Source organism: Lathyrus oleraceus, chromosome 2 (genome assembly GCF_024323335.1).
Source record: "Lathyrus oleraceus cultivar Zhongwan6 chromosome 2, CAAS_Psat_ZW6_1.0, whole genome shotgun sequence".
Lineage (NCBI taxonomy): Eukaryota > Viridiplantae > Streptophyta > Magnoliopsida > Fabales > Fabaceae > Lathyrus > Lathyrus oleraceus.
Window position 1 is genome coordinate 84,641,878 of NC_066580.1, and position 11,330 is coordinate 84,653,207.

The following is an 11,330-nucleotide window of genomic DNA, read 5'->3' on the forward strand; positions in this document are numbered from 1 at the left end:
CATCAACAACGGGTTATTGATTTGCAAGTTTGAGACAATCAGGTAAATCTTTTTCCCACTGCCTCTATAATATTTGAACACATGGTTGATTTTGAATGTTGTGTTAATTGTTTTGTGTATTGGTTGTGTTGATTGTTTTGTGCATTGGATCTGTTTGGAATTAACATTGAAACAGTTTTTGTATATTTTCGTATGGTTCTATTATTCTGATCTCTTTCACAGATTGTGTAGATTGTGTAATGCTGAAACAGTTTGAGTATGTTTCAGCTTCTTGTTTGATTTTCATTTAAAATTGTAGTATCAATGTTATGATTGAACGTTTAGGGCATTTTCCGCGAGTTCCCAAGCCCAACGACAATTCCAAGATGGGATTTTCATTGGAATTTGCTGGCATGCTTAACAGAGCCTGCCTGTTCTTTTATATTAGGATTGTTGGATTTGTCGCAAGCCTGCTTAACAGAGCATGCCTGTTCTTTATGTTCATGAGTCTGCATATGGTAAGCTATTTGGTAAGCTATTTGGTCTATATTCAATCTTGAAATCGTACCCCAGAAATTTCTGTAACCACGTCTGTTGTTCAGAAGTTTGCAGTGATTGATCCATCAGGATTTTCATACTTCTTTGATCTGTTCTAGTAATAAACTTGTTTCCCAACAAGTTGTGTTTGAACTTGGCTAGTGCTTCTGTAATTGCCAATAGCTCTCTGATGTAGGCTGAATGTTTCTACATTCTAGGTGCTAATATTTTTGAAAAATAGGTTATAGGGTGTCCATTCTGAACCAACACTTCCCCCACTCAAATGCCCGATGCATCAGTCTCCAATATATGGTTATAAGAATTTTGGCAATGCCAACACGGGCTGCAATGGAATGGCATCAGTCTCCATTGCAAAACTTTCTCAATTATGCAGACACTATTATAGGTAACTATATTTTGTGGAGATGGATTTAAATAGCTTAAAGGATTAGCCAACTGAACAATTCTGAACTGTTTCTTGGTAGGTTTTACACTCGCAGCCATAGTATTGCTCAGTTGTAGTTGACATCAACTAAAATGTACACCTCCAACTACTTCTGCAGAAGCTACCTTAGAAAATTGACTAGCAACATGAGATCCATTCTTTTCTTCACAAACTACAATCTTGTTCTTAAATGCGACTAGTTCTTGAAAATTGTCACACGTATCCGTGAAAACAACTGGGATATTGGTAGCAGAGAAATTTCCTCGATAAGAAGAAAGGCCTGTGAGTGAAACTCCATTTCCAAGTGTAAGATTTCCATGGAATTCGCGATCCGAAGTACCGGCAGCAACGTTTATCACCCAAGGTGCTTCACTGTGTACAGTTTTATAGGAAGATCCAGCATTACCTGCTGAAGTAGCCACAAAAACACCTTTTTCCATAGCTGCAAATGTGGTTATTGCAACTGGATCTTCATATAAAGCTAAATTGTCAAAGCCTAGTGACATCGAAAGAACGTCGACACCGTCTGATAATGCGGCATCCACTGCTGCTATTATATCAGATGAAAGTGCAATTGGCTCTTTTTCATCCCCCCATATAGCCTTGTACATGGCTACTCTAGACAATGAGGCTATTCCTCTTGCAGTTCCATTTGCATAACCAAAGAAAGATACACCATCAACTTTGCTTCCAGCTGCCGTTGTTGAAGTATGCGTTCCATGACCGTCCACAACGTCACGCGTGGTGTTTGTATTTGGTGAAGGAATGTCGGGATATTCCGCCAAGAAGCCTTTGTTGAAGTATCTAGCACCAATGAGTTTCTTGTTGCACAAAGATGAATGATCGGAGTTATCAAATTGACATAATTTCCCTTTCCATTTGGAAGGTATTTCTGTCATTCCATCATCTTTGAAACTTTCACTTTCTGGCCAAACACCACTGTCAATTAAACCAACAATGAAATCTTTGCCATACTCAGAAGCTGGCCATGCTCCTTTGTAAGGATTAAGGCCAAGGAATTGAGGTGTATGTGTTGTGTCAGGTTTCGAGTGTAAATCAGGTATAGAAGAAACATAACCAGGAGAGTTTTTAAGAGATTCATGATCTTGAGGTGATAGATTAGCACTAAAACCATTCATAACATTATTATATGTATAGATCATTTTAGAAGAAGCAGAACTAAGATTATTGTTGGTAGTAGTAACTTGAGAAAGAAGGGAATGATACCAACTATGTTGATCTGAGAATACTTTAGGCATAGCTGATAAATCCATGTGAATGATGAAATTATCAGACTGAGCCAATGTGATAAAATGAAGGATTGTTGAGAACAACAAATAGAGACAAATATTGGAAGCCATGATTCAAATGTTTTGTGAATGTGGATGACTAGTTATCAAAACAATACATATATATATATATATATATATATATATATATATATATATATATATATATATATATATTACATGAGCACAGAAAAGTGAAGTCACTTTGTTGTATATGATCCAATATAAAACTTTATTTATCTTTTATTTAAATTTACTTAATTATTCTATCACCTATTATTAATAAAAAGTAATTAAAAAATTAAAATTTATTGTATTGTATAAAAGTGGTCTAATCATTTTTTTAAAAGTTTGTATTACATTAAGAAAAATATCCGAAACATAATGAGTTATAAATACTCCCTATTAATTATATTTAAAATGATAAGTGTGTTTGAGTGACTATTATTTATATCTAAAATAGGAGAAAGTATTTATTTAAATAATTACAGGATTGAGTTGACTTTTATAATTATTCCTTAATAAAGAAAAGTTATGATTATTTTTAATATTAATAATGAAAATTATTTACAATTAAAGCATAGATATTGAACTAAAATTTTAAGGTAAGGAAAAATTTATCTACGGTAAAACCCTTTAAAGCATAGATATTGAACTAAACCGTATACTTGTCACTTTTTCGCCCTCAATCTTTAACTTGAAGCTTAATTTCATGTTCTTCTCCTTGAATACCAACTTATTTTCATGTTCTTCTCCTTAAACCAGATATTTTCTTCTGCTTCATTGCAGCAGCCTAGAAGTCTAACAAGGTCACCATGTTGAAACTTATAAATGACCTCCACTTCATTTAAAAATTCTTTCAGTTTGGAAATTAGAACCAAGTGTTTGTTATAATTCAGCGTTGTTCGCTAGTTTTGCTTCTGAGTTTGTAAAATTAGTTTGCTAACTGTGTTTTTAGTTGTCAATTTAGTTGTCACTAACTTAACACATTTATGATCAAAATTATGGTTTCCTCACAAGACTAGTTGTATTATTTATAAGAAACACTAGTTGTATTATACTTGTAAGTGCATCTTTTAACTACAATTCTTTTTGTTCTTTACATAGTTATGGATCGTAGTTGGATGCAAAAAAATCGCCTATCCGAGGAGTATAAGAAAGGAGTGTTAGAGTTTTTGAAATTTGCTGAAACTAATCTTCCTGAAAGTAATGGAAGATTTCACTGTCCTTGTGCTAAGTGTGTAAATATTGCACCTTTAGAGGCTCACATCGTATGGGAACACTTAGGAGTTAACGGGATTTGTCAAAATTATACAAAGTGGATATGGCATGGTGAATTGTCTGACGCGCCAAAGGCCTCTCCTAAAGAAGAGTTTGATGTAGAGATGGGTGATCGTCTAGAAGATATGATCCGTGATATTGGACAAGACTCTTTTCAACGGGCAAATATACATGATACTCTTTGCAATGACAGTAAAATCCCTTTGTATCCAAATTGTAAAAACTTCACACGACTGTCGGCTGTGCTAAGATTGTTCAATTTGAAGGCGATTAATAGTTGGACAGATAAAAGCTTCACACAATTGTTAGAGTTGTTGAAGGAAATGTTACCGGAAGAAAACATGTTGCCGAACCGGGCCTATGAGGCAAAAAAGATATTATGTCCAATGGGTATAGAATATAAGAAAATACACGCATGCCCTAATGACTGCATATTGTATTGGAGAGATAATGAAGAGAAAGAAAAATGTCCCAAGTGCATGACATCACGCTATAAGAAGAAGAGTGATGATGAAGGTTGTGATGTGACCACAAAGGGTCCTCCAGCAAAGGTGTTATGGTACCTTCCAATTATTCCAAGGTTTAAGCGATTGTTTGGTAATTTAAATGATGCGAAGAATATTAGATGGCATGCAGAAGAAAGGAAGTGTGATGGAAAAATTCGGCATCCAGCCGACTCTTTGCAATGGAAGAAGGTTGATACTTTATTTCCAGACTTTGGCATTGAACCAAGAAACCTTAGGCTTGGACTTTCTACTGATGGAATGAATCCATATGGTAGTTTAAGTAGTAACCATAGTTCATGGTCCGTTCTCTTGATTATCTATAATTTATCTCCTTGGTTGTGCATGAAGAGGAAACATGTTATGTTATCTATGATGATTTCTGGACCAAAACAACCAGGAAATGACATAGATGTTTATCTAAGCCCGTTGATTGATGACTTAAGAAAGTTGTGGGATGAAGGAATTGATGTATTTGATAGTTTTTCAAATGAAACTTTCAAATTGCGGGCTATGTTATTTTGCACCATCAATGACTTTCCAGCTTATGGTAACTTGTCTGGTTATAAAGTTAAGGGGCATAAAGCATGCCCTATATGTGAAAAAGATACATGCTACCATCAATTAGAGAAAGGAAAAAAGACTGTTTACCTTGGACACCGAAGATTTCTTAATCATAATCACCCATATCGAAGATTGAAAAAGGCTTTTAATGGATATCAGGAGTATAAAGTTGCCCCAAAGGTCTTAACTGGAGAAGAAGTCTATCATCGGGTGAGGAACATAAGTGTTAGTTTTGGAAAAAAACAAAAAAGATTACAAGTAATAATATATGGAAGAAGAGTTCAGTGTTCTTTGACCTTCCATATTGGTCCAGTCTTGATGTAAGACATTGTATTGATGTAATGCATGTGGAAAAAAATGTGTGTGATAGTGTAATCGGAACACTTCTTAATATTCAAGGTAAGACCAAAGATGGTTTAAATTCTCGTTTAGATATGGTTAAGATGAAAATAAGAGAGGAGTTAGCTCCTCAACCAAGAGGTAACAAAACCTATTTGCCACCGGCGTGTCATACATTGTCAAAAGAAGAGAAAAGAAAATTTTGCCAGTGTCTACAAGGTGTGAAAGTGCCAAATGGATACTCCTCAAATGTCAAAAGTCTCGTGTCAATACAAGATCTCAAACTAATTGGTTTAAAATCTCACGATTGCCACATTTTGATGCAACAACTACTACCTGTGGCTATTCGTGGCATCTTGCCAAAAAATGTCCGACATGCCATAACTAGATTGTGCTTATTCTTTAATGATATTTGTAACAAAGTGATTGACCCTGATAAATTGGACGAGATGGAAAACGAGTCAATTATTATCTTGTGTCAGTTGGAGATGTTTTTTCCTCCTTCATTTTTTGACATCATGGTTCACTTGATTGTTCATCTAGTTAGAGAGATTAGATTGTGTGGTCCTGTTTATTTAAGGTGGATGTATCCTTTTGAACGATACATGAAGATATTGAAAGGCTATGTGAAGAATTATTATCGTCCTGAAGCATCTATTGTTGAAAGGTACATCACAGAAGAAGCCATTGAATTTTGTACAGACTATTTGTCAGATGCAAAACCTGTAGGACTACCCAAGTCTCGTCATGATGGAAGATGTGACGGTAAGGGTACACGTCTAAAGGTTAAGCATATGGGCGAAGGGGAAGTTTTTCAAGCACATTTGTATATATTGAATAACACTGACGAGGTTCATCCATACTTGAGTACACATCAAACCATTGTCAAAGCTAAAAACCCTCGTATGACTGAAAAATGGGTGTTGAAAGAGCATAACAGAACATTCTCAAAATGGTTTAAAACCAAGATTATGAATGATGATAATGCTTCTGATACATTAAAGTTTCTAGCATACGAGCCTAGCTTTAATGTTTTATGTTGGAGTGGGTACGATATAAATAAGTTTTCTTTTTGTACAAAATCACAGGATGACAAGAGTACCATGCAAAATAGTGGGGTAATGATAACAGCTTCTTCAATGCACTTTTCTAGTTCAAAGGATAAAAACCCTGTCTTGGCATCCACAGCTTACTTTGGCGTTATAGAAGAGATATGGGAGCTCAATTATGTTAAGTTTAAAGTTCCTATTTTTAAATGTAAATGGGTTAATAGTAACAATGGTGTGCAAACTGATGAATTAGGATTTACATTGGTGGACCTTGATAAGGTAGGATATAAGGATGAACCTTTTATCATGGCAGCTCAAGCAGTACAAGTATTTTATGTAAAGGATCCCTCGAACACTAGGTGGTCTGTTGTCCTCCAAAGAAGAAACATGAATTATAGTGATGAAAATGAAGATTCAACTCTAGACATTGATCACAATACTTCTTTTTCAACACAAAGGCCTTATTTTAATGATGAAAATGAAGTTGATGATGTTTATGCCATTCGTTATGATCATCAAGAAGGGATTTTGGAGGATAATAACAAATAACCAAGAAAAATTCTTATAGGTTAACACATGATAAGTTTTTACTAATAACTATATTTTAGTTAATAAATTGTTATTATGTTTATTATTCATTTTAATTTTAGTTTTGACTAATATTGTTTTCTCTCTAAACAGGAATTATGGATAAACCATCTAGCTCTTCACCAAAAAAAAAGAAGACTAGAGGTGTCACAGCATTGCTACGTTTCATTGCCAAACTTCCTGATGGTGAAAAATACCAAATTGATTTTGATCCTGATACCTTCCAACCCATTGGTCAGTATGCTGCAAAGTTTAAAAGTTATTTGTCATTCATTGCACGTAGCAAGGTTAGTATAAATGAAAAGCAATGGAAAAAGATAAGCGATAAGTTGAAGGACGTGATATGGGACGATATCACGGTATGCATTTTTAATTAATTATTTTAAAGTTATTATCTATAATTGCTTCAATTACTAACACTCCTTATGTTTTGAAGTGTAAGTTCACTTGCCCCACTGATAAAGAATTTAGGAAGCATTGGTTTGTTTATATGGGGGAACGATTGAAGCAATTTAAGACATTGCTCTCAAATGTCTATATATTTGGGAAAGGAGATAAGCATGGAAATACAACTCCATTTGAAAAGTATAAATTTATCAAAGAAGAAGATTGGGATTTGTTTGTCCAGAATCGACAAAAAGAAGATTTTCAAGTTAGTTAAATTTGTAGATTTATTTTTATGTTATCTAAATTGATTTGGTTTTTGACGTTTAGTTTAATGTGATTTATTTGTAATAGGAGAAAAGGCTAAAAGGAAAGACACATGCATAAAAGAATATCCACCCTCATATTTTGTCTCGTGGTGGTTATGAAAAACTTAGGGCCACCGTAATGGAAGAGAGGAGGAAAAAAGTGATTGAAGAGGCCAAAGGTGATGAAAGTTTGATGGTTGACCCTCCCGAACTAAAGCGATATGAGGCATGGTTGATGGCTCGACAGAAGCCATCGGGAAATTTTACATCTGAGGCAACAAACTTAGTAGCATCTAAGATTGTAAGTAATAAAAGATTTATTGATAAATTTAAATTTCATTCATAACTTAGTAATCATTTTACATCATTTTTATATGTATCTAAATGTTTTAGGGAGAGTTAGTGGAAAAAAATACACAAGGTACTATTGTCTTTGAAGGGCGTGACGATATCTTGACTGTTGCCCTTGGAATAAATGAACACCCTGGTCGGATCCGCACTGCTCCTAGGGGTGTGGGCTTTAAGAAATTCTATGGAAAAAGTTCACGCTCCACCTTAGGAGGTGTCTCTCAAGATGACCTTCTAGCCCACCTTCAAGCCTTGGAGCAAAAAATGAATATAGATTTCCAACATAAATTACAAAAACATCTCCAACAACAAAGAACAGAGCTCCAACAACAAATGCAAAACGAGATGCAAGAGGAGAGAGCTCAAATCCAACAAGGAATGAAACTCCTACAACAGATGCAATTGGAGCTCCGCTCCGAGAGGCCTAAAGAGATGTTTATAAAAGAGGTATGCGTAACTGGATACAATTAATCTACTAAAAATTAGAAAAAAATTAAGAATCTGTGGGTACGAGCACTAACGGAAGTTGCTCAAAGGTTATGACTACTGAAGATTTAACTAAAAAAATGGATGCTTCTGAAGATTACCTCAAAAAGATTAACAATCTCAAGGAAAATTCATTCTCTCTAGATTTGGATCATGAAACAAGTGAACTCTCAGTTTTTATTGATAGGGTGGATCTTAATGAATTAACTTCCGGTATTAAATGGCTATCCACATCTATCTTGTCTTTATGGTGCACGTAAGTATCATATTCTATTGTTAGTTATTTTTTTTATGTATCAAATATAATTAATATTTGTTTCAAAAATTTAGATATCTACATCGCATGTGTATCTCCAAGAATTTCAACAAACTATTTAGGTTTCTCGATCCAAATAGGATACTAGTTCACACAAAACCGGCCGAAGTTATTCAAACATACATACAAAATAAGTTGGATGGAGAGCCAAAAAAATGTTATTTAGGACCATTGCTAAATAGGTAAGTACATGTTTCCTTCAAGGTTTTATCGTTTTTCATATGTTATTTTGTAATATTTAAATTTTATTGATTCTAACACTTTTTTTTTGTAAATTTACAGCAATCACTGGCAATTGTTTGTCATTTGTCCTGAAGATAATATTATTTTTTGGTTTTGTTCATTAAACAGATCTCCTAAGAAAAATATTAAGGTCATATTGGAGGGGTAAGAAGCCTAAATAGAGAGATATCATTTATACTAAATTTTTGTACACATAGTCTTTATATTTATAACTTACTTCGTTGACAACTCTTTTATCAGAGCTCTAGAAGGTTATCATTTATTAAGAGGTATTAAGAAGAAGAAGCCTAATTGGAAGAATATTATGGTAAGATTTGTTTTACTATATTGTCGTTTCTTGGAATACTGGTGTGTTGGCTTGATTTTTTAGTTCTTGAAAGATACCATTTATAAAGAGGTATTAAATGCCCATATATCTTGATTATTTATATTATTATAAATGAGATAAAGAAAAAGAAAATTCCGATTTTATAATTGCAAGTGATATATTTGTAAGTTATCATTATAAACATGTAGTATATTTATTACTGAATTGCACTTATGGTGATAAAATTATAGTTGTACATGCTCTGAACCAACTAAAATTGTATGTGCTTCTATGTCGAGTGAAGAAAGTTAGTGTTGGTACAAATTTTGTGAAAAAGGAAAAAAGTTTGTGATGTTGTTGTTTTTGGTGGCTTTAATGTAACTAGGAGTTTATATGCAGGGGCATCAACAAGATAACGGATGGGCATGTGGATATTATGTCATGAAAAATATGTTTGACATTATTGATGCTTGTATTGTTGAAAGATTCAATGAGGTATTTTATATTACATATATTTAATAAAAAACATGTAAATTATTGTTTTAACATGTAGTTGTTTAATTTATTATATGTTTGAACTTGCAGATATTCACAGACACCTCATCATATGAAAAAGAGTCAATTGATCACATCCGACAACTTTGGGCTCAATTCTTTTTGCAAAAGGTTGAAGAGCAAGAGAACCAGGAAAAGAAAGATTTAATGACAAAACAGAAGCGATTAAAAAAAACTTATATATAGATATATTTTTGTTCCATGAATGATTTATTGGTACAAGTTACATGAACAAAGTGGTTGAATTTTTTTCTTACATGAATACAATTTTTGTTGATGTATGACTTGGTGCAAGATTCTAAAGATTAGAGAAATGTTTGTTTTGGTTATTTTTGTTTTTTATTGAATATCCAGGAATATATAAAAATATTTGGTTTAATGAAATTTCAAATAAAATATTTTTAAAAAAATTGAGATATTTTACACCCTTCATACACAAAATAGGGTGTAAATGTGTTAAAATTAAATGTAATTATAAGATATTTTACATTTGATATATCAAAAATAGGGTGTAAATATTTGTCATTTTACACCCGTTTGAATTATAATAGGGTGTAAATTCGTTTAACTTCAATGTATGTAGGTGACAATTTACACCCGTTTTATATTAAATAGGGTGTAAATGTCCTAAAATTCAATGTATATATCTACCAATTACACCTTTTTTTATCTAAAACAGGGTGTAATAGGTGACAATTTACACCCGTTTTATATTAAATAGGGTGTAAATGTCTTAAAATTTAATGTATATATCTACCAATTACACCCTTTTTTTAAATCTAAAATAGGGTGTAATATATTCTCTTTTTACACCCGTTTTAAAACGGGTGTAAATTCTTCATACATATCTCACCCTTTGAATTTACACCCTATCATAACGGGTGTAATATGTATAAAAAACGGGTGTAAAATCTTCTTTCTGCACTAGTGAAGGTTTTAGGATTTTGATCAACCATAATTTAATTTAATGCATTTTTAATTGTTTTTTTTATTGTTTGATTGTGAATAAATTGTGTTGAGCTATTTCTATTGACTTGTTGAGTTTGACTATGTTGGTTGGGCCTTGGTCAAGGTTGATTTGACTTTGTTTGATTAAAATCATTGGATTTAGGGGATTGATGAAATATACATTTCATCTCCCAAAACAAATGAATGATTTTAATTTGATAAAAGTCCTCCCATGACAAATTTGTGTTTGTCTTATTTCCCTCCCCTCTTCATCTTCAATCCCCTTATATCCCATCTATTTCATTGACCTATGATATCTCTATGTCCTAAGGCTAGTCAGTTCATAAACCAATACAAGTATGGATGAGATTAGGTTCATCATTTTTCCATTTTCTTTTAAGTGTAGTATGTTTTAGGAGTATGGTTCATTATACCATATCTCTAACATGCATTAACACTAAAAATTCTATTGCCCGACCTCAGATAGTTGTGACTTCTACATAAGTCCAATTACGATTGCTTAACATAGCGGTAAATTTTGACCAAAAAGCATAACATTCTAGTAAGTGAGATTGTAAGTCTCCCCCATTTCATGGTATTGTGTGTAAACTTGGCCGTTTTTCCTTCCTTTGGAAGATGTCTTGGTTCAAGGATCCATGCTTGTGAATAGAGGATTGAGTGTTCTCCAAAGAATGACTTAAACAATTGAAAAGCAAAAACAATACTAACTTCTAATCAACTAACATTTAACTAACTTTTAATTTCAAGCCATTTACTTTTATGCACTTTAAAATTCAAGTCTTTTATCATTTTCCATTATTCATACCATTTTACTTCTTTATCTTAATGCGATTTTCACTT

General features: G+C 33.0%; 4 protein-coding genes across 5 annotated transcripts; 3 read left to right on the forward strand and 1 right to left on the reverse strand.

Moving 5' to 3' along the window:
* Positions 1 to 1,044: 1,044 nt before the first annotated feature.
* LOC127122029 (subtilisin-like protease SBT3) lies at positions 1,045 to 2,322 on the reverse strand. Its single transcript, XM_051052442.1, has one exon. It carries the CDS (start codon positions 2,320 to 2,322, stop codon positions 1,045 to 1,047), a length of 1,278 nt encoding a protein of 425 aa, XP_050908399.1.
* A 1,037-nt stretch (positions 2,323 to 3,359) lies between these two features.
* Positions 3,360 to 4,922, forward strand: LOC127122030 (uncharacterized). The gene has a single exon (XM_051052444.1). The coding sequence runs from the start codon at positions 3,360 to 3,362 to the stop codon at positions 4,920 to 4,922; it is 1,563 nt and encodes a 520-aa protein (XP_050908401.1).
* A 1,749-nt stretch (positions 4,923 to 6,671) lies between these two features.
* Positions 6,672 to 7,345, forward strand: LOC127122031 (uncharacterized). The gene is made up of 3 exons (XM_051052445.1): positions 6,672 to 6,933; positions 7,011 to 7,226; positions 7,313 to 7,345. The coding sequence occupies exons 1-3, from the start codon at positions 6,673 to 6,675 to the stop codon at positions 7,343 to 7,345; spliced, it is 510 nt and encodes a 169-aa protein (XP_050908402.1). The 5' UTR covers position 6,672.
* A 7-nt stretch (positions 7,346 to 7,352) lies between these two features.
* Positions 7,353 to 9,755, forward strand: LOC127121140 (uncharacterized). 2 transcript variants are annotated; one of them, XM_051051726.1, is made up of 4 exons: positions 7,353 to 7,567; positions 7,660 to 8,061; positions 9,366 to 9,461; positions 9,552 to 9,755. In XM_051051726.1, exons 1-4 carry the CDS (start codon positions 7,406 to 7,408, stop codon positions 9,705 to 9,707), a joined length of 816 nt encoding a protein of 271 aa, XP_050907683.1. In that variant the 5' UTR covers positions 7,353 to 7,405; the 3' UTR covers positions 9,708 to 9,755. The 2 variants fall into 2 exon arrangements, 1 of the variants encoding a protein (XP_050907683.1); XR_007803328.1 differs by lacking the exons at positions 7,353 to 7,567; positions 7,660 to 8,061 and adding exons at positions 8,479 to 8,598; positions 8,699 to 8,966.
* Positions 9,756 to 11,330: the final 1,575 nt, after the last annotated feature.

Excerpts from the sequence above, each read along its gene's own strand:
- LOC127122029 (XM_051052442.1), bottom strand. The coding sequence starts at position 2,322 with ATGGCTTCCAATATTTGTCTCTATTTGTTGTTCTCAACAATCCTTCAT.
- LOC127122030 (XM_051052444.1), top strand. The coding sequence starts at position 3,360 with ATGGATCGTAGTTGGATGCAAAAAAATCGCCTATCCGAGGAGTATAAG.
- LOC127122031 (XM_051052445.1), top strand. The coding sequence starts at position 6,673 with ATGGATAAACCATCTAGCTCTTCACCAAAAAAAAAGAAGACTAGAGGT. Across the intron at positions 6,934-7,010 it reads TGATATGGGACGATATCACG|TGTAAGTTCACTTGCCCCAC; the intron begins GTATGCATTTTT and ends TATGTTTTGAAG. Across the intron at positions 7,227-7,312 it reads GACAAAAAGAAGATTTTCAA|GAGAAAAGGCTAAAAGGAAA; the intron begins GTTAGTTAAATT and ends TATTTGTAATAG.
- LOC127121140 (XM_051051726.1), top strand. The coding sequence starts at position 7,406 with ATGGAAGAGAGGAGGAAAAAAGTGATTGAAGAGGCCAAAGGTGATGAA. Across the intron at positions 7,568-7,659 it reads ACTTAGTAGCATCTAAGATT|GGAGAGTTAGTGGAAAAAAA; the intron begins GTAAGTAATAAA and ends TAAATGTTTTAG. Across the intron at positions 8,062-9,365 it reads AAGAGATGTTTATAAAAGAG|GGGCATCAACAAGATAACGG; the intron begins GTATGCGTAACT and ends GTTTATATGCAG.